Source organism: Varanus komodoensis, unplaced genomic scaffold (assembly GCF_004798865.1).
Source record: "Varanus komodoensis strain SLA01 unplaced genomic scaffold, ASM479886v1 scaffold3, whole genome shotgun sequence".
In the NCBI taxonomy this organism is placed as follows: domain Eukaryota; kingdom Metazoa; phylum Chordata; class Lepidosauria; order Squamata; family Varanidae; genus Varanus; species Varanus komodoensis.
Window position 1 is genome coordinate 37218170 of NW_025335761.1, and position 27982 is coordinate 37246151.

General features: G+C 42.8%; 1 protein-coding gene across 1 annotated transcript; it reads right to left on the minus strand.

Annotated features, from left to right (window-relative positions):
* Positions 1-688: 688 nt before the first annotated feature.
* Positions 689-27856, minus strand: VIPAS39 (VPS33B interacting protein, apical-basolateral polarity regulator, spe-39 homolog). Its single transcript, XM_044436145.1, has 20 exons — positions 27691-27856; positions 25403-25495; positions 24079-24175; positions 23251-23394; positions 20659-20697; positions 20132-20196; positions 19176-19232; positions 16823-16915; positions 14509-14542; positions 13780-13882; positions 13668-13695; positions 13402-13475; positions 11399-11474; positions 10198-10332; positions 9146-9187; positions 8292-8381; positions 7762-7848; positions 5823-5912; positions 3795-3899; positions 689-1661 (listed from the first exon to the last, which is right to left on the minus strand). Exons 2-20 carry the CDS (start codon positions 25493-25495, stop codon positions 1641-1643), a joined length of 1473 nt encoding a protein of 490 aa, XP_044292080.1. The 5' UTR covers positions 27691-27856; the 3' UTR covers positions 689-1640.
* Positions 27857-27982: the final 126 nt, after the last annotated feature.

The following is a 27982-nucleotide window of genomic DNA, read 5'->3' on the forward strand; positions in this document are numbered from 1 at the left end:
TGAGGGACATGGCCCCCTTCTCCCGCCCAGGTTTCTGCAATGCTTGCCAGGTCAGCCCCCTCATCCACAATTAAATCATGGATGAGCGATGTTTTGTTTTGGACCGACTTGATATTCAACAGCGGCACCACCAAGCCTGAGGGCCAGTTGATATTACAGCCAGGAACCTTCCGGTTGGAGGAGAAACCAGAAGAGAGGACAGATATTAGCCATCTGTCCCTCCTTCTTCTGTAATGACATGTTAGACCCCCAGTCATATCTTCCCTTGCCCATAACCACCCCAAATGGGGGCACCCACCCACTCCCCAGGAACTCCCATAACAATTTAAAACCAACAAGTAAAAACTAATAAAACTCGGATGTTGTGTAATAAAAATAGAGCCCACTTGCAAAAGCCTCTGCCTCTAAAAACATATAATAACCAGCCAAACCTGACCACACCTCTTACAATAAACCGACAGAACCCCTGGCCCAGTCCAACCCCAGCATGAACCAGTAAGTACAGGATGCCCTGTGAGATAGTCTTCTCAAAGACCCACAGAAAGTCAGTTTCTTTAATCCTCCCCTCATCTTAGAAAGCTATTCCTCATCATTCTTATAGTCCTTGGAGGATATGACCCTGATTCTGCTCTTGAAAAAACTTATAAGGCAAATGTACAGAGGAACAAGGAAACAATTGAGCCACACAGAGGGAGGCACATAGCTTTATTTACAGGGAAGGAAAATGAAAGATAAGGAGAGCAGAGGAGTCCCATTAACAAAAGCAAAGCCTAGAGAGATCTGGCTTGCTGCACACCTTGAAGCACACAAGTGCTAAGGGACAATATAGCTTTATTAGCCCTTGTTGAGGGAACATGTGATTTCAGTTGTCCAATAAGCACAGGAGCAGTCTTGAGAGCCTCCACCTGGGGTTGTTTTCCAGTTCTGACTGGAGTGTGTTTATCTCTTAAAACAGCCTTCTTCAGCCTAGTACCCTCCAGATGTATTGGATCACCACAATCCCTCAACCATTTCTGCTGTCTGAGGGATTAAGGGGATTGTAGTTCAACACACCTGGATGAACCAGGTCAGGGAAGTCTGTCCCACAGGCATCTTTTCACAACTTAGCCCAGTTTAAATAAGCATTACAGTTCTCTTGTTTAATTTGCACTGGAGGTAAAAATGCTGTCCAGGCCAGAGTTCTAATCCTATTGAGACAGCCACTGTCCCAGCATTTAGGCCTAGATGAGACACGTGGACGGATTGGAAGCAAATCCTATACAGGCAGATTCTTCATTGTACGCAGTTCTCTTGATCCTTTCAAATGAGTAGGTAAATAGTCTCCAAGAAGCAGCAGCACTGGCTGCTCATCTGCTCTCACCCATACAATGATGTCCTCTTCATCATATGGTCAAGCTGAGAAGAGAGAGCAGAGACGTCAGCTTGTCAGCACTGTGTTCCATTGGCTGGACATCTCTTTTGGCTCACGTCAGTGCCCAGACGTCTGTTCCTGTCGCAGGATCCAGAGGCAGTGCCAGCTGACAACAGACTAACAAGGCAGTGGCTGAAAGCTGATGCAGAGCCGAGCTTGGCAGTTTTCTTCTCTGCCTTCACTGTGCCAATGGCAAACTCAGGCTGCTTCTGAGATGAGTGACAAGCCCTCAATTTTTCCACCGTATTTGCTAAAAGAAAGCAGAATGGGATATGGCTGCTATCAAATACAATCATATCTTCAGGCTATCTTGGAGAACAACATTGAAACAGATGAGGACAGAAACCTTCAAACACCTCAAGAGAGCATAACTAAGATTTTTAAAAATAAACTATTAACTAGAATAGATGATTAGATTTTTCATTCAGTAAAACTAAGTGGCAATCCATTGAAAGTGGACAACCCTAAACCAAGTCAGTGAACTTGAGTGAATGTCTACACCAGATTAATTAAAAGGATGTTACATATCCTGTTTTGGTCCCACAACCTGGCTGAGATATAGGGTAGATAATTGTAAGCAATGAACTTACATGAAGCATTGCCTATAAGTAGGCAGTCAGTTCCACTTCCATCTGTATGATGGGGATCAGTATTTAAGCTGCTGGTAGAAAGGTTTATGGTAACCTTCCCCAACCTGGCAGCAACTCCAATTACCTGCAACCAGCTTGGTCAGGCTGGATGGAGATGGTGGGAGCAGTGGTCTAGCCCATCAGGATAGTGCCAGAGTAGGGAAGGCTGATTTTGAAAGAAAGTTTGTGCATGTGGTAGGCCAGAAAACCTAGTCTTGCACAGTTTCAGCTTTGTTTCATATTGTTGTTGTGAACTATTATCACACTGAAAGCTGGAAATGAAATTGAATCTTGAGAGGTAGAATTTGAATTTCAAAGGCAGAAGGAAAAGAGACAAAAGCCAGTTCCTCTCAACTGACTCAAAAGCAAATGCCTAGTAAGATGAAGGCATCAGCAAATCCTTGTTCTTTCATGTCAGCCCCTTCTAAAATGTTGACCAGGTTTGCACAACACATTGATTCACAGAAACATAGAACAGTAGAGTTGGAGGGACTAGAGGACCATCAGGTCCAACCCCCTGATCAGTGGAGGACTCCAAATTAAATCATCCCTCCCAAATGGCTGTCCAGCTGCCTCTTGAATGCCTCCAGTGTAGAAGAACCCACAACCTCCCTAGGTAATTGGTTCCATTGTTGTATTGCTCTACAGTCACGAAGTTCATCCAGATGTTCAAATGGAACCTGGCTTCCTGTAATTTGAGTCTATTCTATATCAACCTGGGTGGTTTATAAAGCAACCTAGGTAGCTTTGGCTTGTAGGTAGGATTTAATAAACCCACCATGGTTTACTGTGTTGTCCAAAGCCAGACCAGAAAATAAGCTGTGGTCATGTAAAAAAACAAAGAGCCCTTTGGAATGCCCTGACGTGGCCACCACTAAACCACGAAATGACTTGCTGCAGCTCGGTGGACATCCTGGTACTCCTGCAGTGTCCCCTGGGATCACCATATTGGGGGAAGGGTGCAAAAGCAGTTTGATGAACCCCCCCTTGAGTGGGAAAGTGAATGGAGAAAGTGATGACAAGGGCTACAGAAAGACAGTTAACTGTTCCTTTCACTAGCAGTTCTGCTCATCTGTAAGCCTTCAAACTTTCATTCTGCAACCAGATGTCATCTGGCACCTGACAGAACATATTGCTGGAAGGAAGGAAGAGTAGACAGCACGACATGGATGTAACGGTGCAGTACCTGACCCTCAGCAGCAGTTAAGGGTTTCAACAGACTGGCCAACAGAAAATGAAATGGAAGGCATTGAAATAGGAGTAGGTAGATCACTGGGTGATTTGCAGCAGATCAGCAAATAGTCTCTGATTTCCATTCATTTAGCAATAGAAGCAACAACAAAGTAATTTCCTTCTTATCTCCTGCTCAAATGAAGAAGGGTTGGGAGTGGATTATTGTGTAGAAAGACTGAATTCTGTTTATTTTTGATAGTTGGGAAAAAAATCTGGGCTTACAACTTTAACAAAAATCTAAGTGTTTTCTACAAAAGGATCTCTGGGTTGTAGTAAACAAACGAAGCCTAACAGGTGGCAAACTTTGCCAGCTCCTGCACTAAGACTTTTAGTGGGTGCCACAATAACCTCTCCTTGGAAAAAGAGGAACCCTTTTTACCATTGGTTGTTGCTTAACTGGATATGCAGACCTCTGAAAGACAGAATTGTTCAACACTCCAGAGACAATATTTTTCAAAAGCTCTGTACCTCCAATTCCCCCCTCTGTCTTGACAAATTGTATACACATTGTTTTTTCTTACTGGGTTGTTGATGATGCTATCAATCTTCTCCTCTGGTGAAGAACCCCGCTCAACCTTACATCTATATGCCATCAGCTGGAGACGGTCCTTCATGTCTCTGTATGTCTAAACAAAAAAAAAGGAGGCACCAACTAAATTATATCAACCAACTTTATCATAGACCTGAATCTCACAATTTCAGCTCTCTAATGCAACCATGCCTGTATCTGCATTGCCACCTAACAAGGTTTTGTGAATGACTGCTATCATTGGACCTGTCTACATGACATGATATTTAATGGTGAGACTGTGACATGGGTGCAGGAACTATTTTGAACAGCAACTACCACTCGGGTGGGTGGGAGTTATGTCATGCAAATCCAGCAAGCATGGGTGCTGTAAGTATTAACAAGCCTCACATAACCCATGGACTGCTTTAGATAGTTCTTTTACCCTTGCATAACCCATGTTTGCCAAGTTCTCATGCCATGACAATCCCCACACAAGAGTAGGATGGATGACATGGCTTCCATGTCAGATGAACCCAGTTACTGTCTGTACTTCCTCCATTTCATTTCCTTCAAACTACCCTGTTCATAGCTCTAGCAGCACTATGTGTATATAAATCTGCCAATCAGAGGTTAATACTTCATGCATCCGAAGAAATGGACAGCAAAAGCTTATGCACAGCATTCACATCTCTTTTCTGTTTGGTTGATCTTTGATACCCAGAAGTTAAGGTCTAAATTCTGGCTATCAAGGTCTAATTTCAACCAACTATTCTGATGTTGTATAGTTGATTTCTGGGCTTTTCAGGCCAGCCTCCCCCAAACTGCCACCCTCCAGATGTGTTGTACCATAGCTCCCATCATCCTCATACATGCTGTCTAGGTGATGTTGGGAGCTGTAGTCTAACACATCTGCTGTAATCCAACATGTCTGAAGGTGCCAGGCTGGAGATGGCTGCTTTAGACAAAGAGTGGCCAAAGTGTAAAAAGTAGCAGAAAACATTAGAAGATGCCAAGTCCTACAACACTGTGGCCTGCACCTCTACCCTGGGGCTTCCACTGACTTATTTTAATTCTAGCACAGTATCCAGCACCTCTGACAAATTTCCAAGAACTCTATCTTTGATTTTTAAGCACATTTTAATGCCAGTGTCGAAAGATTTAATCAAAAGACATGGTTAATACCTGGTAAGTAAGGGATGCAAGACTAAAATTGAGTCCTGCAGAGGTCAGTGACTAAGGCAAAATGCATTTTTGTTTTTTACAGATCTCGTGAAGGAACTCCCAAGATTTTAACTAGACACCAGTATCCCACAATTCACCTTCTTCCTTCCCCTCTACTTGGTAACTGACCTTGCATGATGAGATTGCCTGAAATAAAATGCCTCCTGATTTCATTTGTGTCTTATATCTATTGAATTCACTGAATATTTTCACCAAGTTGTATAGTCTTTTTTTCTTCTGGGTGTTTGAGGGTTTTTTAGTTACAGAAGTTCAACAACACAGACTCATTCAGCCCTCAAGAACTTAAGAGAAATGAGGGGAAACAGAAGGCTGAAATTCTTAGGAATGAGCAAGCATGATTTTGCAGTGGCAGCCATGGCTGTCTTCCAGCTGAAAGAAGCACCAGCCGTGGCTGGAAGTGACCTGCTGAGGAAGCAATCAAGTTCTTTCAGCAGCCTGCTCTGGGATCCCTCAGCACACAATTGCCCCAAGAAACTATTTAAGTGGTGATCAGGAATACAGGGCAGCAGGAGACTCCTGTCCGCACATGCTGTTACTTTTTAGAAGAGCACTTAGCTGGGCACTCTTGGGTTAATAACCCACCATTCACCTCTCTGCCATCTTGGCTCAAAGTGACTCAAGACCCATTGAAAGGACTCCGATCATCAGGGGAACTGAAAATCCAGGTGACTGGAGTAAGAGACTGATGGGTTTAGATACAGGATCTCTGGCCACCATTTACTGTTCCAATGACAGAGCAGCTAAGACAAACCAAGAGAAAGAGCACCCCCATCTTCATCAAATGGAAGGGACTCACTTCTATAACCACATCATGGCACTTGTACTTCATGGCAAGATTCAACCGGGTTTCAACATCTTCCACTAGACGCAGGTACTCCTGTAGAACCTGTATGAGGAAGACAGGGTGGAATAACAGATCAGAGCTCTCCATGGCCTATGAACTCTTTGCCCTCTCCCTTAGTTTTTCTGTAAAGCACATTTCTCTGCATCTGCTGCCCTCCACCAAAACTGACCTCCTTTTGCTCAAGTGTTTTGTCTGTAGGTGCATTTATTTATATAATAGTCCAAAAGAAATGGTAAATCCAGCAATCCAAAATCCCATGTGTTAAGTAAAGTTAGTTAACCAAAGAGTGTCAGATCAAGAATTCCATCTTGGACCTCGAAGGCCAAATACAACCAGAACAAATTGTTCCCTCTAGCTTCCCACATGCCCTAAAACCCCATTCATGTACACAAAACATGAAAAAAGGGGGGAAGTGCTAGCTGTGCCCCCCATCACCATTTCTATCACCTTCTGCACAAGGTGGATGACTTTCTGAAGGGGAGAGCCAGCTGTTTCCTTGGAAACCCTTCCCCATGCAATTTGGCGCTGTAGTAGAAAATAGTCTGCTTATTTATAACTAAGGTTCTTCTTCAGGGTCTCTGTGCATCATGCAGATAGGCTCTGTGCCTGCACAAACAGACTGAGTTTTGGTGGGAATTCATCCCCCACATCCCAAAGCATATGCCCAGCAAGCACATTTCCACCTATTTTCTCAGTTCTTTCAGTGGGCCCTGTAGCAGCCTCACTGGGAATTTGTTCTTTCATTTTTGCTGAAGATATTCTTCTACATTTGTCTTCATGTTTATCCTTCTTGACATTTCTTCCTCCACCTGCACTCTTATTTCCTTTCACATTCTCCAAGACCCCTGAGGGCTTATGGGCTTCTAAGACCAAAAGTTGCCTAAAAACACTAAGCGTTGGTGCTGAAGAGGAAAAAAATGACTTGTGTGCTGGAACCTGCCATTCCAGTATTGCTACCAAGTCTCACAGTGAATCCCATACTCTTAGGATCAACACTGATGCTGCCACACATGCCTGACATCCCAGTTTTGGAGTCTTTCCCTGATGATCTGCAGGAAGGTGATACAAGGCAGGGTGTTTGATGATTCTCTCAAAAAGAAACCAGACAGCCATATAGGTATAAATTGGTGACCTGCAACAGCAGGGGGTTGGACCCGATAGTCTTCATGGCCCCTTCCAACTCCAATATTGTGGTTCACATGATCTATTTCCTCATATCCCTCCTCATCTTGGGGTTTGGCCAAGCAGGTCTTTACTCTCCTGAAAGTCCTGGAGACTTACAGAGATTCCCTAGCCTCTTTTTATTTGGAATTAAGAGCACTGCATGTGAATTTTCCTTATGTCACCCTTCATAACTGTAGCCCTTTCCCACCATGGGTCATGTCAGGGTTTCCTCTTAATCAGGAAAAAGCACTGAAGGCTTTCTTTCCTTCCCCAGCAATGCCAGTCAAGCCAACTCCGCACTTGCTTTCTATGAATCGTGATCAGCAGTGCTTCACTGGGCTTGTATGCTGCTCTCGTTATAAGAGCCCACAAAGGACTGCCAGTCTCATCACAAAGGTTCTCTTCCTGGACCCGGCACCCTTCAGTTGTTGGATCCGATCTGAGACAGCTCCACCAGGGCTCTGTCCACTTCCAAGTCACATGGACATCCCACACGGACAGAGGAGGCTCTCCCCTCCAGGAAGTTACCCTCTACACGCACAGGGTATTGGAGGGGGGCATGGTTAGTGCACTTCCTCTCCTCATGGGTGTACAATAAACAGTTCAGCCACACAGTTCTTGGGAGGGGTGAAGACACTAACACTATGAAGTTAAATAATTGCTGTCTAGTAGAACAATTCAGCAGACGGTCTGCTAGCATTTATAACAGCGCAGCTTGCTTACTCACCTGCACTGGGGCATTGTTCCGCTGCAAAATCTCCACCACCCGATGGAAACCAATGGGGGCTTTCTTTTTGGTGTAGCCTAGCCAGTTCTGAAAGAACAGGACCAAAACAAATTACCATCAGACCTTGTGATAGGGTCATCCCAGAGAAGAAAGAGAGGGGAAACTGTGCTGTAAAAAACATACAAATAAAGCAAAGGATGTCTTCTACCTATGGTGCCAAAAGACAGAAATGGCCTTCCTTTGGCTGAAGATGCTGCCCTTCCTTGAAAGAGCTTGTCTGGGTAACTTCCCAGCAGATCCCCATGTCTGTATTCAGAGTGTGCTGGGTCCTCAAAGGGAAAGAATGAAACAGACTTCTTCCTTCCTACAAAGAAGTTAACCTCCAATGTGTTGCATAAGGGCAGGTAAATTGTGAAGGAAGCTGAACACCAGCACAGATAAGCTTTAGGCCAAATAGGATTCATGAATGCTGTTGAGCTGATGAAGGCCCAAGGTTTTGTCCAAGCTCTGAGCAAGCCACCTTGACTCACCTTGGTGGTAAACAGAGCATCCACATCATGCCAAGCTCGGAGCTTGGCACGAGCAGCCAAAGCTGTCAGCGCATACTGTTTGTCTGAAATCTGCAAGGCAGAGAAATAGAAATGCTGGAAAAGGGACTGGAAGAGGAATATTTGTGATCTATGAACAGAAAATGACCTGATGCCAATGACCCTGCTGGTTGCTAGGATTCTTGTAAGGAAATTTCATTGTGGTAAAGAAATCTGACCTTGGTGTGTTCCCGCAAGGCTTTCCTTGTTTTCTTAAGCATGTGCACATAGTCTGGATCTCTTAACCCAGATTATCAGTGCCTCAAGAGCTTTTAAGTATATAGCAGGGATGGGCAACTTTGGGCTGTCCACCCATCCGATTTCCCAGGGGCTGAACTCTTGCTACTGCACCACTAAAATCAGGTGTCAGAGCAGCAAAAAAATCTGCATTTGACTGACAAATTCTGGTAGCAAACCACTGTGCATACCCAGAAGTATAGCTTGAAAACAGTGTGGCCCCTTTGGGTCTCCATAATGCTCTGCTGCTGTAATTTGGCAACAAGCCACCATTTTTTTGGTCAATGTGCCATCAGATTTGTGGCATGGGTGTCACTCTCAAGTTTGTGGTTGCTGCATAAATATATATCTGAAATACACCCCTGCTTTAAATTTAAAATATTACTGGGTTATAGCTTGTAGTACTAAAAAATAGTAATGAGAGTTAGCAAAACTGAAGCCAGCCCACCTTTGAATTACCACGTGCACATAAATGTCTGACATCAACCCATTCAGCCAGCCTAAAAGGGTCAGCTGGAGAGACTAGGAGCCATGCTGAAATGTAAGATCAGGTTCATTACCTTAAAAGTTTTCTTCAAGTTTGCTGGACTGCTGAATGTGCCCTAGAAAGGAGAAACAGGACAAGCTTAGTGTGAAGAAGAGGCAGGGTGAAAGGAAGAGAAAAAGACAGTGGGCCAAACAAGATCACACCTCAACTGATAATGGTTATAACAAGAAATGGACATTTCTCTGACCACCTTAAGCTCTGCTTTGGTCCTCATGGTCACGTTCCACATGTGCATTCTATGCTCTCAAAATATTGTTTCCTCACAGATTTGCCAAGTATTCAAAAATTGCCTCAACTTCTCTTGGTTTACAAGCTTATATAGTTATGTTTAACATAATACACACACATATAACTCACATCAAAATTATACAATTAAGCATATCTGACAAACCACAACAACTAGATAATGAAATATTGCATGAGTTATACAACATTTTTAAAATGACCCTCACAACCGGATATGGTTGGCTGAAGCCTGTAATTTTAGTTCCTAATACATTATTTTTTAAAAAATCCAATTTTTAATACCTAGGCAGTTGAGAGTCAGGATAGCATGGTGATAAGATTGTTGGGCTCAGCCAGAAAGGTCATTAGGTGACTCTGGGTCAGTCACTGACTCTCAGCCTAACCTATTTCACAAGGTTGTTGCTGTGAAGACAAAACGGAGAGGAGGAAGATGTTGTAAGCAGGAGGAAGAAGGTGAGATATAAATTTATTTATATCCTGCCCTTTTTCCTTCCAAGAAACTCAAGGTGGTTTAAATAATTCTCCTTCTCTTTTCAATTCTATGTAATAAAAATTTTCCATTATGTAATGTAAAATGTAATGCAATAATAATAATAGTACTGTGCAAGTGGGTTGAATAGAACACATCAATCAAAAAGGCAAATGGGCCCAGTGTTACCTTTTTTCAGTAATCCTACAGTATTTGAGGAACAAGTTACCTGTCTGGAGATCACCAGCTACTTCAGTGTTCACCCCAACCCTTTCTCCTCCCTTTGTTTGACACTGGAGCAGGTATGAGTGACTAATTCCAAGGGCCCCCCTTCCTGCTGTTACCCTCACCTCAGACTCCGTGTAATGGTAGAAGCAGGAGTAGAAGAGTGTGGTGACCAGTGGCATGTTGAGGATGGAGGCCTTGCGAGGGTATTTCCGAAATAACTCAGTCTGTCCAGCTGACTCTAAATGCTTGTCATTTGCCTGTTGGGGAAGAGGGAAACCAGAGCAAAGAACTTGCTGAATTAAAACGAAGATGGATTAATTTGTAAAATTATGTATTAATGCATCAAGGAAAAGCATGATTAAATTCCAAGTCAACTCATGAAGCAGACCAAGCCCTCAAACCTATGTGTGTTTGGCTGTTGGGTGGTACAGAAATATAATGGGGAGGAAGGAAGGTTGGTTTTCTTAGAAGTTCACTGTGGCTTTCTTTGAGGTAAGTGTGGAGAGGGTTTCAGCTTGAAGGGCCTTGATGCAGTCATTATCTCTCAGCCAAAACTACCTCACTGGGTTTTTGTGAAGGGTGAAAATAATTAACAACCCTCTGTATTCCACCTTGAGGTACTGGAAGAAAAGGTAGGATACAAATGTAATAATATTTGCTACTTAAATTGTATCCTGCCTTTCTACCAAATGTGCTCTAGGCAACCAAAACCAACAAAACACTGAGTAAATATAAACTATCCAAAACATTAAACAAGGCAGGTAAGATAACACAAGTTAAAACAATTTGAGCAAACATGCATTGGTCATAACCAGTCAGTTCATCAGGAAAAAGGCTGCCTATCAGCTGAAGATAATCAGTGGTGGAACCAAATGAGTCTCCCTTGGCATATCAACAGCAACTTCAGGTTGTAGCCCTGCCATATTTCGTTAGAAGATCCATAAGCTGCTGTACACAAACAGTCTTCTAACTGGATGCAGGGCTGCAAAGCATCAGCAGGACTTGAAGGATAAGCAGTCGCTCCAAATCTATCGTGGTGGATTTGAATGGCAGAAAGCCTCCCACACCTGATGCCATCCAGATGTTCTGAACTACAGCTTCTATCTGCCACAGAAGCCAGACCAGAGGTCAGAATTCCAAACCATTGGCCATGCTGGCTGGGGCAGATGGGAGCTGGAGTTCAAAACCACTGGAAACTATCGGGGAACAGTTAAGAAGGGACAATACAAGGTTTATTTGCTCAAGCCAATCCAGCTTAGGTATTACAATGAGTCCAGAGGATTAGGAGAACTCTTAAGTCACCAGTAGCCAAAGACCTCTTACCTCAATTATGATCTGCCTCTCTAGAAGTGTATAATGATCTTGAACATGAGCAGCATCCTCCGATGAAAAGGATAACCTAGATTGGAGAACAGTCTTTCTTCACTCTTAGATTCCTCTCTAGGCAGATTTACACAGAAGTGTGCCCAATGGAGAGATTTCCTACTACGTGTGTCTCACCCTCTGTGATCCCTTTCTAGTTCCCTCAGTTAGTAAAGGTGAAGGAGCCACTTCCCACATTCATCTTTACTTCTAGGAATAATACATCCCTTTTGCCACCTGAATGGTCTAAAACTAAAACCATTGCCACTTCTCCCCACCCACAAAGAGGTTCACTTGGCATCAGGTTTTCAGCACTAGAATATATAGCAAAGAGGTTGTTCGATAGCTCCTTCAATTTTTATTACTGCTTTCCTCTTTTATTTGTTTTGTTTTATGACTTTTTTTGACTCTTTCCTATGCTGCTTTCTTTTTTATTTGTTTTATGACTTTTTATAAGTAGACTTGCTATTTTAATATATATAACTGAAAGGTGAGAAATTCATATTCTAAATAAAACCTAAAATAAAATTCCCTGTGCAGGTCACTTCCCATTTTTCTATATTTTGTGGAAGGGTCTCATGCCTCAGAAACAGAATAGCCTACATTTATTGAAAGCAGCACTTCATGACCCAGCTGGAGCTGGGGGGTCAGACTAGATGGCCTGGGAGGACCCTTCTGACTCACTGTTTCTATGTTTCATTTGGCAAAGATGCCCACACCAATTCCCATGCATTATTGTGGTAATGACTTCCATAGTTCAGGAATGCTCTGTGTTACGTACTTCTTTTTATCTGTCCTTCACAAGATGACCATGGGTTCTAGCCTTATGAGAACAAGAGGAAAACTCTCCCTCTACTTTCTTCATACCATGCATATTTTTATCCCCCTCAAGTGTTCTTCCCCTGCTAAAGTGAAAGCCCCTTCTTTGTTGTCCTCCCTTTCCCAATTTATGTGAGGGAATCTCTTCTGCCTCCCATAAAAGGCTGAGCTCAATTCACACTATAGATTGCAGTGGACAACTTGTGGGACTCCAAGGCTGCAATCCAGTATGGCTGCCAGTAACTATCCAAACTTGGAGGATTAGAGGCGACCTATGGCAGGTAGAAGCAGCACAGAGGGAAAGGTCACCCCCGCACTTCTCCTGGCCTGCAAAGGACTTCGCCAATTTCTGGAGCACAAGGAAGGAAGGCCGAGGCACCGCCAGGATGGCAGGTATGCCGGTGGAGCTGCCTCCACTCCTCCAAGCCCACCCCTGACCTCGAAGCCTCCGCTGTCATCGTTTTCCAACACCAATTGTGAGGCTGGAGGGAGGGTGCTCCAGCTCGGAGCAGGGATGTGCAAGGGATCCATTTTGGGGGTGGGAATCCATCTGGTGCCCTGGTCTCGGTCTCCTGGACTCTGGCACGCTTTCTTGTCGCCGTGAGTTCAGTTTCCTGGCAAGCACGCTGAGGCTTTGCATGGGTGCCCACCAGTAGCTGAACCTGCATGGGCGCTGTGCAAGCAGTGTCCCTCTTCCATGCACGTGACTTGCAGCCTTTGTCTGTGCTGTGTGTGTTGCACAAGAAGGGTACTAGTTGTGCAGGTAGACTTCTATGAGCCTTTGCAGACTTCCTCACAGATGGCTGGCTTCCTAAGTGAGAGGTGACCACAAGACAAAATTCAATAGATAGAAGAGGGCCAGATTCCAGGGAGAATAATCACACCCCATTTGAGAATCCTAGGTCCAATCTTGGAGTGAGTTACCAAGGATGGAGCTGAGAATCGGAAGTCTCTCACAGCTGTTAAGATAGCATTTAGTGGCCATACGATGGCATCCCAAATGTTTCAGCCTCCAACTCCGTCAGCTCTACCCACCACAGCCAATGGTGAAAGACAGTGGGAGTTGTAGGTTGAAATATCGGGAGGGTCACATGTTACTTACTCCTGCTGTTGAGAGAAATATAGACCTGCATTCCTACACTTACCCAATGCAACCTTTGAGGAACTCTTTTCGTTTCTCAGCATCCTGGATAGTCAGGTGTTGACGGTACTGTGTTAGCTGGAGAGGGAAGAAACAGACATCAAGAATGGGCTTATCGTGGATAGAAACAAAATATTATGTCAGTCCAGGCTAGCTCAATTTAGTAATTTAGTTCACTGAGCAGAGGGAAAATATCGAGTGGGTTGCATGCAGATTCTCAGAATCCCCTTGTCACTCCCAAGAGAACAGTGAGGCACACGTGATACTCACTGCAACCTCCTCTGTCCTGTCCAGGAACCTGCAAAGGAAGAACAAGCATTAGACCCACTCAGCACTTCTGGTTCAGCATTTGATATGGAAGATATTATCTGTGAGCTCTTACTTCAACAGGTCCAGAAGGAGCTTTTGGTCCCCAGTCTCCTTAAGAAAATGGATCAAATGGCACAAAGCCACTTGCCGCAGCTCCAGCTCTCTGAAAAGGATCTCTGGGTGAAAAAACAAAACACAAGGCCTGACATGACATGCTTCACTGGCCAGGTCAGGCATGAATAATTCCTGCACAGAGCAGATACTAGGCAATTTGTGCTCCTCCAGCCACATCACATTGTTGCTCATATTCAGCTTGTGATCCACAACAACTTCAAGGTATTGTTGAACCTGTCTCCCATCTTGCAACTACGCATTTGCTTTCTTCTTCCTAAGCACAAGACTTGGCCATTGTCCCTACTGAATTCAATTGTGTTAGTGACGGGTGACAGCTTCACTTTCATATCTATTCCAAATCCCATGGTTAAACAAAAGCAGCTATTGCCATTTGCTACACCAAAGTGGTTTTCCTTTCCACCCCAAGCAAAGCTCCACCATCCAGCCCATAGGGACAGGAGATATTTCATTGCTCCCACTAAAAGCAGGATTAGCAAAACGTTGCTACTCAGAAGGAAAAGTGAACCGTTTAATAGGCTTGAAAGGTTGTCAAGCTGTCTATTCTGACCCCATGGAAGTTACAGAGGTTCTGCCTTAGCTTGACCTATGTGAAGAAGAGAGGAATAAGAAAAGAAATAGAATGTTGTACAGATGCTTGTGGATTTTGTAATTTCTAAGCTGTGCATACCTTTTTTCAAGGTCCTCTTCAGAAATATTAGAATCTGCAATAAAACAAACAAGATCTTCAGCTGAGCTGCGCATTCTTTGACAAGTTCTTGTGACAACATCAGAAAAAAATATTAAGGGAGCACAAGGATTCCAGAAGCATCTGGAAACCACTCCAGCATCACTTGTATTTTATACCAATCATTCTGCTGTCCTATTTAGTAGTGGGCTAGTTCTGTTTGGAGAAATAGAGCATGGGAGTACATACGCTCTTGAACAGGCAATAGTCTGGGAAGACAATTTGCAACTTAACAAAAAGGAGGTGGCTGGGCTCATGAGAAAGATGGAGAGTTCTTTGGAAATGCTACACGATCCAAGCCAGACTTTGGGAGAGTGCAGGGAAGTTGAGGAAGGGTTAGATCATCCCCATGCTTGTGTCGTGGTAGTCCAAAGCCACATTATCCAAACACAAGAGGTATCAGTAGATTCCAACTACCCCAAAGTTTTGCAGATGTTCTTCATCTCCCGCCCTTCCAGAATACCTTTAGAAATACCAGGGGGGAACAGTGACTTCAAAACAGCCTCCTAAGAACTCAGCAGCATGGCACATTGAGTGACTAAGAACACAATCCTATGCATGTTTAGACAGAGAAAAGGCCTACAACTTCCAGTCACACTGGCTGTAGCTTGTTGGGAGTTGCAGGATTATTTTCTGTCTAAACTTGTACAGGATTGTACCCTTAGAGGTGAAAAAGCAACCAGATAGAAGAAAAAATGCATTAGAGAGGCTGGAAAAGATGACAGACACAGCAGAATAAAAGAAGAATAGAAAGAACCATCTTGTTGTCAACAGGAAACCACTCTGCCCTGGAGCAAGCCTTGAGTGGTCGCCCCTACTGTTGAGCAACAAAGGGATTGGGGATGCAGCTGGTGTATCATCCAGCCTGCTTCCCAGCATCTTCCTTGACCAAGCTAGCAGAGATGTTTTCAAGTGAAGTGTTTGAGGAGCTCTTGGCAGTGGTTCTGAGTGATTTAAATTTCCATGTTGAGGCTGTTTTTGGAGCTCTAGTTCTGGATTTCATGGCTTCCATATATCCATAGGGCTTTCTCAGTTCATCATCACCCAACACATGAAGCAGGGCATACCTTTGATTTGGTCTTCGGACCAAATCACAAGATGAGTGGTCTGAATACTGGGAGGGTGGAATCCAAGTAATCCCATTGGCATGTCAGGTTTGAATTCATAATATTATGTTTTTCCCGCATGGGTGGAGGTCCCATTCAGATTGTTCACCCCACAAGACTGATGAAATCCAATCAATTTCGGAAAACTCTTCGGGGTTTCCCCGTGGAAAGAGATGGTGACACAGCCATGGCCCTAATCTCACTATGAAGCAGTGAGATGTGGAGGGCCATAGACTCAATCATACCCGAGTCCCCTCTCCAGCTGTAGAGGCCGTTCTGTTCACTGGGGAGCTACAGTCATCAAAACAGGCTAGACCTTGGTTAGAGCCCAAATGGCATAATACTTGAAGTGAATGCCTAATTCTGCCTATTGTGTAACGGTCAAGGCAGAAAAGAAGCTCTTCCAAGTGGTATGGGGGCCCTTCACACATTCCACAGTGAATAGGGCCCTGGCTCCCTGGTTTGATCTTTGCACATCCCATTCAAAGGACAAAGATCACTGGTCTCTGCAGTGAATGCCATAGTTAATGCAGAACCAAAGTATCCAGTGCCACCACCTGTCCATTTAAATAATAATTTTATTATATATTTAAACTATACAAAATACCAAAACCAATATAAAATATGCCATATAAAAATACACATATAACACTAGTGCAACCCTCCACTGGAATCATGGCTGTATAATATTTATTCCTTCATTTCTTTCTTCTTCCTTACTTCTTCTAAATTTCTGCTCTTTCAGGAATACCCCCTTCCATCCAAAACTGCATTGAATCAAAGGTTTAATACCCTTCCCTTTTATTAATACATGTTCAATAAACAAACCCTATATATCAATAAAGTCATTCTTATATAGCAACTCTTTTTTCACCTTAATCCCACATGTCAGCTTATCATTAACAGGTATATTCCAAATTTCTGTGAATTAAAATGCGCTCTGACACTTGCAGGGCTCAGTGAGACTGGCATCAAAAAGTCAAATCCTCCTTCCAGAAGCCTTCCATTCCATAGACCACAAAACCCATGGAAAATGGAATATTAAGGGAGCCACATTCCAGTACAACTGGTCACAGAATCAGAGGTTAATGACAGCAGATGGAGTTGCAGCCACCCTCTCTGCCCTTAACTATGATCGCAACAGGACTCACAGCTGTAATAACATTCCCATCATGCGCTGCAACAGCTTCATCCAGCAGCAATAATTTGTCCTGCAAAGAGCGAAACCTCTCCAGTGAGCAGACCTAGAATGGAATAACATTCATGAAAGGATTCAGTGTACCAGGTTACCCAATTTTATGGCAGCAGTGGGCACATTTGGAATGTTAAAGTGTTGTGAGCACTCTCACCAAATGGATGCCATGTTTTAACTGAGTCAAACAATGAGTCAAAAAATACTCATTTCCCAGAAGGCAGCTGATGAGACTAAAGAAAAGGTAACTTGCCCAAGAGCCTAGCTAAGTACAGGGCAGAATGTTTAAGTGCCAAAACACAAAGCCATAAACTCAAATAAGAATGGTGCTGGAAGACAGTGCTTTGCAGCTGGCTGGCATCCTGATTTAAAATATTTTTCAAATTTTAGGACCTAAAATAAAAATCAGGCAAGATGGGGGGCTTGGCAAACACAAAGACCAATGCTCATGGGACCGTACTGGAGATTCCAGGTAGACTTAGAGATTTCAGGTAGAATGCTTAAAAAGAGGTCTGCTTGATTCATGTACCCACAGAACGCATTCACAGATGGTTAGCCATCTATAAAAGCACCTCCCTCTCAATGCAATTCAAGTGCTAAGCCTTTGTTATCAGGGTGATAGCAGGCTCTGTTCTTCTACTTCCCAAATGCCGCATTTCAAGGTTACCTCAGGAATGAATCACAACTTGAAGAAGAGGTGGGCTCAGAATTCTGGGCTGAAATGCCAAGGCCAGCAGGTTCAGAGATAAGCCAAGAAGTTGGTAAGAACCGGACCATCTTGGGATGGGTGAGGAGATAGTGCTAAACAGGCAGAGCCAGAAGGGGATGGATGTTATATGACCTGCCCTGTCATCTATTAGCAGATCAAATGAACAGACCAATTGAGTAGCATACATTGTATGCCTCCTGGCCAGCTTTGATATACCATATAGTGGGAAGCCTCTGGTCTTGGTCTGCTTGGAAGAAGAGCAGAGCTGTGTGTGAGTATGTGCAGAACTGCCCTAATACAGTTGTTGGGAATAAAAGAGGCAGTTATTCGTGGTACATTTTCCAGGGCCAGGGTAGCACTAAAACAAGGTCTATGGACACAGAGATGGTAGTGGAAGGAGAGTTTCTCTCTCCTTCCCTAGGCATTCAGGCAGACCTTGGGAACTCGCAGGGTTTGGATGTTCTGGGAGGGGGCATGGTAGGGGAACAAGAGAAGCCTGGTCTGATCTCTGACCCCATGATGAGGCACTGGGAGAGAAAGGTTAGCCAGCAGAAGGGCTTGCACAGATCTAGGAGGCTGGCCCTTCTTCAGAGGGGCATCCTAGAAGGGTGGAACCCAGGGTTAGTTAAAAGGAGGCTTCTTGGAAAGTTTCTAGTTTGCGTTCAACAAACTACTCTGTGCAAGCCCAGAGACTCTTCCTTTGTTGACTATTAGTTTGCTGGCTATATGTCAGAACTAAAGAGTTTTTTGCCAATGAACTGTCTGTTGCTCAAAAGGAAGGAGGAGGGAATGCAGCTCCTGACGCTAGCTTTGTCACAATTAAAGAACAGGAGCCACTGAGATATTGTGCCATGTGATGCCATGCTCATGAGTTTGCTCATTGTGAATTCTGCATTCTGAATCCTCTTTCCAGGAGCTTTCAGGAAAAGTCTCCAAGTCATTCTGACCCAACTGCAACATTCCAATAGCAAAGCAGAGCTTAATATCCAGAGCAACTGCTGGTATGGTTCTATTTTTTTATGTAGCTGATCAACTAAGTAATAACTGATGTGCTAATGGTTGGTATATGTTCATAGAGTTGACCTTCCCTCTAAAGTGGAGTAACACCCTGCATCTAGCAAGGATCACATTTTAAAAAGCCTCCTGAGAGCAAATGAAGTGTATGCATGTGTATTACCAGCAAGGATATTTCCCATCTGCTCAAACCTGTTTTAAAGCAGCTGAGATCAGATTGTGTATCACCTCTATGTTCATCCAAAAATAATTCATTCTCCTCTTCATCTACCCATGGAGAGTATCAAGAGCCTGAAACTAGAACTATGGACCCATTATCAAGCTCCTGGCTCTAACCCTAACAGTATAACAATGTATTACCCCATCACTCGAGGCAAGTTGCAGTTGTGGATCAGAATCTGGTATCTGTTATAATTACCCACAACACATGACATGTCTAGGACCTCACTCCCAGTTTCAAGGCAAGGAAATCACAACCTCCTTTGAAGCAGAGAAAGCAATCAGCAACTGTATCACCACTATGGCTGTACGGGGGCAGTAAGTGGTACACCCACATATACAAATGTTAACTGTTTCAGAAGATTCCTACCTTTCCTCTTCGCAGCCGTCTCACTGTATCTTTTGGGCTCCATTCATTACTGTAGTCCTGGAATGTTTAAAAAAAGTGAAGAGATGCTGTTAACACTTGAAGGGTTTTAAAAGGTCTAGTCCATGGCACATGCCCCATCCCCTTCAAATGATGGCTGAGGTAACTGGGAGCCCAGTGAAAAGGAGAACAGATATGGCTTGTGCCACACTGGATGACTTCTGGGTCAGTGCAACTAGTAATATATGGGGATACACACAAGACTGCCCTGCCAAGGAACATAGCAGCCACAGCCTGAGAAAGGGAAGGAGACATATGTTTACCTGGATGAAGGATGCTTAGCAAATGAACAGCCACAAACTTACAGGAGGTGCACAGCACATACTTGCATAGGCCTTAAAAGCTAGAGGGAAATTACACAAGGCCATGGGCCAAATCTGGTGTGCAAATCTCCTGGCTGCTCTGGGCAGTACCAAATTTCCAGAATTCTGGCTTACTACTGTATGTGAATGCATCCATTTGGTCAAAAGCGATACAGTGTTTACAGAAAAAGTGACCATTCAGGAGCACATTTCTCCTCCTTTCTCTTCCATCCACTTATGTGCAGAAACAGTCTCTTTGAAAAGAGCAGTACTTATTTACAGTAAACATGTACAGGATGCTACTGTCAGCCTCTTGGTGTATTCTTGAAACTAACGGCCTGATCCTACACATGCTTAGTTGGAAGTAAGTCCCACTATAGTGAGTAAAGGATTGCAGCCTTGCTCTCATTGCCAATGATTAATGAATGCAGCCACTTCAGTATATTTTGCAATACACATCCAGCAAATAGTCTTTGGAGAAGATGTGTTGGATTTTCCAATGAACATCCACAGTCAGAACAGACTTTGATTGTCCAACTCCAAATTCCTTCATCCCATAACTTTAACCTTAATCTGAGTTTCCCAAAATATATCTACCTTATATTCTGCTTTTGGTCTGCGTAGTTCTGGGGCATAGTTTTTAAATCCAGTGTCTGTAAGAGCTGAAGAAAAAAGACAACATATCTATTTATTAGAGATGTTTCTATCTTACTTTCTGGGGATATTTTGATCCACCAGATAGCTCATAATCAGTGGAACTAGCACCAGAATTAAAAAATTGCAGTAAAAGAACACTAATCACCAGTCAGAACCATACATTAGATCATCCTCTTGAAGAAGCAGCACAGAAGCAGCAGTGACCTGGCAGAACAAACAAGCAAACATGTACAATGTACCACCTCCTTTCTGGAGACCAAAAGGATTCTAGCACTGCCAGTTTCAAGGAGTAAATAAAGAATGCTGACCTAAGACATTTTGCTGCCTGAAAGGATGCTCAAATATATACCCAATTGGCTTATTGCTGAGTAGACATGTAACAGACTGCAGACTACCAAGGTGAGGTTGGTATCCATTTCCACAATCCTTTACAAGAAACAGTCCCACCCTTAAAGTGATGTTCTTACCATCTGAAAGTGACTGAAAACTCCCATGTTTGTTTCTTCCTGAAAGAAAAGAGCAAGTAAGAGAAGTTGAGAGAAAGATGTTTTTTTCTCCTGGAAGCCCCTAAAAGCCAAAAAGCCCAAGCAGCATTCAGATTATCTGAATATCCATTTGATGATGCCAGGCAGTCTTCCCCAGCATAGTGCTGTCTAGATGTTTTGGTCTCCAACTCTGAGAATTCCTGATGATTGACTATGCTAGTAGGGCTGATGGGAGCTGAAATCCAAAATTTCTAAAGGTCCAGGTTGGGGCAGGCAGATGTAAGTCATTAGCCCATGTGAAACTCTTGCCCTTTTTAAGAGAATCAACTCCCTTTTACCTTTAAAAGGGTTTCAAAAAAAAAAAAAAAAACCCTGTCAGTACCTATGCTGTACCTGCTCTCTTGTCAACAGTCTCCCATTTAAATGAACCTCCAAAATAAAATGAACTCAAGATCTCAGCTTTTGGGGAGTACCTCTGTCAAGAAAGTTCTTGCACTTCAGCAGTATCTAGAAAAAAGCTATGAAGGAACAAAGGGGGAGGGATTGTATGCCCCGGGTGTTTCCAGCTTCAGGTGACCTGTAGTTCTTTCAATCAGGTTGCTGCAATGCACTCTTAAATAGGGCTGCCCTTGAAGACTTTCCAGAAGCTGAAGTTTATGCAAAATGCAATAGCTAGCCTACCAGCTGAGCACAGATGGTCTGGCCTGCTTGCTTTGGCTGCCAATATGCTTCCAGACCCAATCCAGGGTGCTGGTTTTAACCTATAAATCCTTACACAGCTTGGGACCACAATACTTGATGGAGTGCCTCTCCTAAACCCAATCTATATAGGCATTATAGTGAACATCCAGGGCCTTCCTCCAAATGCAAGCTCCAAGGGAGGCCTGTAAGTAGCAACAATGTGGAAGGCCTTTTCCTAGTAGTCCCCAAACTGTGGAATCATCTTCCTACTGAAGATCCTGAGTTTTCCTTGTCATCCTTTTGGTGCCAGATTGAGATGGCCCTCCATGCCAAGGCATTTAAAGGTATCCAAGGATATATTTAATGGCTTGAAAGGAACACTTGTCTCAGGTGTTTTACATGTCTACTCTATAACTTATGTTCCTTTAGCTGTTTCAAATGTTTTTTCTATTTAGGAATTTTTGTGGTTTTACTGAATTCTGTTTTAGGAATGGTTGTAAACTGCCCAGAAAGCTTCAGTTATTGGGTGGTATAAAAATTAAACAAACAAACAAACACACACACACCATACCATCCACTTGCCACATGTAGGCAACAGAGTAGCTTGTACAGAGTTGCTGTGTGCGGCTTGTGAGGATCAGATGCACTGAAGGAATGCATCTGAAACTTTTCCAGATCACTGCATAGATAGTACTTACAATTTGCCATGCCCACCATTTAATCCCGGAGGGCAGTTTACCAACCTAGGAAATGTGGAATTTGAGTTCCTGCAGGTACTTCCTCTCTTTCAACAAGCTGCAGGTGATGTTGCAACAGGACTAGGAAGCAACTAGAACAAACTTGGAGAGTTTTCTCCTCAAATGTCTACAAGAAGTTTTGCAAACTATACACTGCCTTCAAAGGCTGAATGTTAACTTTATTGTCTTGGTGACAACAGAGTGTTGCAATTTGTTTACAGGTGCATGATCATTCTATGTGACACTACCATCAGGTTGTAAAATTAGTGGTGAAAACAAATTTGAACTAAGTTTACTCTATTGTACTCTTAGTGCCTAAAAAGAGTCATTATAGTTTAAAATCAAGGTAGTGCATGTGTGCACAGATGCATGCATGGACATACATACAGATTCCATTCACAACAAAAATTATTAAAAACATATCATCCAACCAGGCAAAATAAACAGGAGTCATGCAAAGATTCTGAAAGGTGCTCAAGCTCAGAAGGTTCTCTAGACAAACAGAAGTCTCTACACATATTAGCTGATGTAAGTAGTATATAGACCAGGAAATGCTGTTTCAGTAAATCAGCAAAGGTTTGATGAGCCAAATTGTTAAGCAAATAAGAGATTTGTCTGCAAAGGCTGGTCTTGCGCTAATAGCTTATCAGTCTCAGTATTCCTTCTTTCCCTATGGAACGTGAATATTAATTGTTTTTGCCCAGGTCTTTGTGCATTTTTGCCAGTCAGTTTTAGTTAAAATGTTGTATTCAAATCCTTGATAACATAGTAACTCTGATGCAGATTTGTAATCCTATATGCAGGCTACACCAATGTATGGTTTACAGCAGGGTGGGTAACTTGTGGCTCTCCGGCTGTTTTGGTCTAAAACTCCCACCAACCCTAGCCAATGGTGAAGGATAATGGAAGCTTTATGCTAAATCATCTGGAGGTTTACCAATTGCCTACCCCAGTTTATGGAATGCAATAGGTCATTAGCTCCATCCCCAAACCACCATTTTGCCCTTTGTTGGTAGATGGGATTTGGAGTTCCAGTAAAACAAAAGTAGATCCCACAAGCATAATGTCTGCTCACCTCTGAGCTTTTGTCAGACACAAAGGTGGTAGGAAGCTATGGAGAAGAGTGAATCCTTTTAGTAAACTGAGATCCCTGTACCTTTAAAAAAGCTGCTTAGTGAGTAAGATGAGGCTTGCTTTGGAAATGCTGCATAGGAAGAAGTGCTCTTTGGCTGACCCAAGTCTCTTCCCTCAAAGGAACTGCTGCTGATAGAGGCGGTTTCTTTAATTGACCAGGAAATGCCTATGGAGAGAGAAAAAGCTATCTGGGTACAATATCTTTGCAAGTGTAAAATCTGATACATTCTAGAGCAGGGAGACATGTTGTTGGTTGTGCAATATCATTGGAAACACTTTGGATAAACATATTTCTTTATTTAAAACATTTACATCCCATCCTATATACAAACAGGATCTCTAGACAGCTTACATAAGGAGTAAAATGACAGTAGGAAAGCCAGCAAAATCCACAACAGCACTTGAATAAAATAACAACCAACAATATATGAACAGGTAATAAAATTATTCTAATCATTAAAATCCTGGGCCAATGCAAAGGTTTTGGCCTGGCCCAAAAAAGGATAAAGAGTCAGTCCCAAGCACACGTCCCTTCCCCTAGTAGGCACTCTTGTAGCCTCTTTCAACAAGGGCTCCTGGAGAAGGCCTCCAACAGATGTTTTGAAGGTGCTAGCAGGTGTATATGGAAGCTGACATTCCTTCAGATATCCTGAACTGGTCCTAAACCGTTTAGGGCTTTATACAACTTAACATCTTAAATCATGTCAGGACTTCAATCAGTAAGCCGTGAAAATGATAAAGATCTTGCCTGCCAGTCCTAGTTAGCAGCCTAGCTGTTCTATTCTGTACCAATTAAAGTATCTATACAATTTGTTACATTTTTGCTTGTCTAAATAACCCCTTCACTTACTGCCCACAGGCTCCCCACTCCAGCTGAACTTCTCCAGTTCATCATCATCATCCACGATATCCCGGAGGCTGTTCACTGTTCGTTTAGACTCCTTCAGCTATGAACAAAACTGAAGTTAGAATAAAGGCAAGCTCCGTTCTGTTCAGAGTGTACATTCTGTTTCTTATCTAAGTGTCATGCACTCCAGGAACAGATGCATTCTGAACTCATGTGCAAACTGAAATACTTCAAAGACACATCTTTTGTTAGCCAGAGGTACAGAAGAAAACTATACAAAAGTAAAAGGCAGAGAAATCCCAGCAGCTAGATGCAAATTAGAGAAGAAAGCTACTGACCAAATTCATGGCACATTTGAAATAAAATATACCCTGCAATCCTGTTCCATGATCTTCTTTGTTCATAATCTTTGAAATCCTGTTTGGTAAAGATAGGCCATATTTGCAGGGTATTAATAAAATTGTTGGAATCACCCAACAAAAAGGATTTAGCAGGTGGGACAATGTTTACAAGGCTGAGCAAACTTTCTCTAGTTATCTCTTGACTTACTTGAAGCTAAGGAACACAATTTATGGAAATACAGTTTCAGACTGTGTCTCTTGCTTGTCTGGATGGGAAGTACTGAAGTGTTCCCATATGTGGAGCTCCACAGTATGTACTGTATGCCAGTCCCAGGAAAAGATTTCTTATACCTTTGCTTAGAGAAATGTCTTTGTAGATATAGAGTCTTATGCAGTAATCAAATAGACTTATTTGCAGTTCAGTGCAAAGAACCTAAAAACTGTTATCATAGATTGCAGACATGATGGACAGATCTGAGTGCCTTGTTCAACTCTTTTCTTTCTAAGACTCTTTTGTTGCTGTTGTGACAAATTGGAGAAGAAGCCCTATTGTTATATGTAATAAAATCAACTGGCAAAGAGCAGTTAAATAAATGGCATTAAAGAAGGCAAAAGAGATCTTTAGATTAGTAGAATCTAAAAGGGACAAGTACTTTTGCACAGCACAGAAGTTCTGACTCCCACAAAGTAAACCTACTTCCAACTATCTCTTTACAACCAAAAGGGCTAGAAACATGTTCTGGTAACAATGAAAGAATGAAAAGATTAAGGATTCCAATTCTATAATAGATACCATGTGAAGAACATACATTTAACCCAGTGTGTTTAAGCTCTAGGAATAATACTACAACAATTTCCCAATTCAAGTTTTAATTGCCATACATTCAAAAGGACTGTGCCATGTGCAGATATCTCCTTTCCTGAATATTTCAGACAAAGGAATATTGTACAGTCCTTCATCAGCTGGCTCAGACAAGGAAATGTACCTGAGAGAGCTCATCATCTTCATCATCAAAAGTAAAGGCTTTACATTTAGAACTATGCCAATATTCTTCCTCATCAATCTTCATTCTGTTCATCTAAAAAGAAGATATTTTCTTATTGCAAGCATATTTTCTTTGGTCAGTTCAGAAACCATCTCTGAGCACCTCAATGAGCACTGAGCAAGTATACATACATTTAGTTTCCACTCTGCATAAATTGTGGTCTATGTCTTATAACTAAGTCTCATGATATATCCACCTTTGTTCCATGTAGTTCCTCAGACTGGCACTCATACCTGAAGGACTCATTTCCCAAACAATAAAATCTGACATGTAAAAACACATGACAATGTTGGACTATTACTTGGGAATAATCTACCACAGAATAGGTTCAAGAAAGTGACAAAAATGCACACCTGATCTCCCAGATCCCAGGTAATGTTTCATCCATTCTACAACACATCCTGGATAGTCATATCCATTGGGACAACATTATTACAGGATTTAACAACATTAGCAATACGATCAGAGGCCCCATTCACTGGATCATCCCACAACATGATACATGTTAAAACCTGCCAATAGTGTCCATGCATCACAATCAAGTCAGTCTTTATGTCAAGAGAGGGGAATTGAAATTTGGTGGCTGGGGTTATCCAACAGAGATTCATCTCCCCGCTATCCCTTGAATGACTCTGCTTCAGTTGGGGCCTTGAAGGCTAGATAAGCCAGCCTAGAAGGCCACATTGGCTCATTCACCAAAGATTCTCCAGAGCTTATGCAAATTAAACAAACAAATAATGTTGATAGAAATATAACTTTAAAAATGACATCAGAAACAAATGAGAGAATATTTCAACTTCCCAAGATATTTTGCTGCTATCATCCTTCAATAAGGGAACTGAAGATTCCAATGAGAAATTCCTTCATCCATAAATTTGCTTCTGAACCAAGACGCTACCTTTTCCTTCCACTGCAGGTTTTAAAATAATAGAGCAGAGCTAGGATAAGTGTATTTAACCTAACTGCTACTATGATGAACCTCTCTACACTGAGTTGTTAAGAAACTTCACAGACTTTGCATCTTGTATTTATTTCATGGCCATTTGGCCCCATGGCTCACATCTCCCCGCCGATATCCCTATATGGATAGGCATTGTATATCCACTGAGGATAAAACTTCATGCATTTGATCAAATATGCCGTAGCACAGGGAAGTGTATGCCGCAACATATATAGAGTCTTTTTAGATGCTACAAATCTCACCTCTAGTTATTCTTCCAAACAGTTCATTACTACCAAAAAAAAAAAAAAATCTGCGATGAATTGAGAAGGAGCTTCGCAAACAGACAGAAAACAGGAAAAATGGAAGATATGTTGTGCCGGTAAACTTAATTCTAAACATTTTTATCAAAGATGTTGACATATTGCACAGTAAGTGTCCTGAGGACTGCTGGCCTATCTTTTGCTGATATTTCCAGTACACAAAGTCTTGTAGGCTTACCAACACTTACAAATGTTGAAAGAACTAACATCAAAGAGAGCATCAGAGATGATACACTAATTGCTTGTTGCTATATTTTAGCACCTCTGAAACTAAATTATAGCACATAGCATCATACAGCAAGGACAACTAGAAGCTAGCATGTTAACATCAGGGTACCCCGACACCCTTGTAATTGTTTGCTCTAATGTTTACTGTTTGCACTCATATACACATGCCACTTAACCATTCTCCTGACCAATTTGACCAATACAGCAAACGGAAGAACACATCACTGCAAAAGGTTCTGGAGACAGGCTAATGTTCTGCACCCATTACCAAAACAAAGTTCAAATCAGGTGATATTCCCGATATTTAGATCAGCAATTTCTCGCATTAGAGAATCCACATTCTCATCGGTAACGAATGTGCGATCGCATTTACCGAACTCTTCCCTCCTTTTCATTGTTCTTCTTCCCCTCTGCTGGTCGCCGCATTGTCTGTCCTGCATCGCCCTCTCCTGGGTGGGGAGCGGGGAAGGCCTATCAATTTTGCTTACATCGCCGGTGACTTCGAATCAGCAACAACCACAGGCATACAGGCTCACCGGAACTGATTGTGTTAAATCCCCCCAGACTAGAAGAGTGGGAAGCGGTCTCCTCGTGAAACCAGTGCTCCGGTTCGTACAGTTGCTGCCGTCACGCGTCCCCACGCTCAAATGTGTCTCTGCGTGAAACCTCCATCAACGAAAACATGAAGGAGAGTTGGTGACCTCACTCCTCTCCCCTGTCCCAGAGAGGAAACATACCTTGACAAAAGCAGGACCGCCAGAACTAGGGAGCGGCCAACTGGCTCAGTTACTTCATCACGCAGGCGCCCAGCTCTTATGCTCTTCATCGGACTAGCGCTTCTCCAGACCGAGAGGCGCGGCTCGATCGTTTCGCTTCTCAAACTCCCACCACGACCAGCGAGAGAAAGACGGTTGTCTTCGAAAAGCATCAAGGGAAAAGTAGTTTTCAAGCCGCCCGGCGGACGTTGCAATAACGAGGGGCACTGCTGCCCGAGAAACTACAAATCCCGGCATACCCACGACTCCAAGG

What these genes read in the sequence shown, in the direction of transcription:
- VIPAS39 (XM_044436145.1), bottom strand. Translation starts at nt 25,495, where the DNA reads ATGAACAGAATGAAGATTGATGAGGAAGAATATTGGCATAGTTCTAAA. An exon ending in AAGATGATGAGCTCTCTCAG is followed by an intron (nt 24,176 to 25,402) that starts GTACATTTCCTT and finishes TTTTGTTCATAG; the next exon opens with CTGAAGGAGTCTAAACGAAC. An exon ending in CTCCTTCTGGACCTGTTGAA is followed by an intron (nt 13,696 to 13,779) that starts GTAAGAGCTCAC and finishes CTTCCTTTGCAG; the next exon opens with GTTCCTGGACAGGACAGAGG.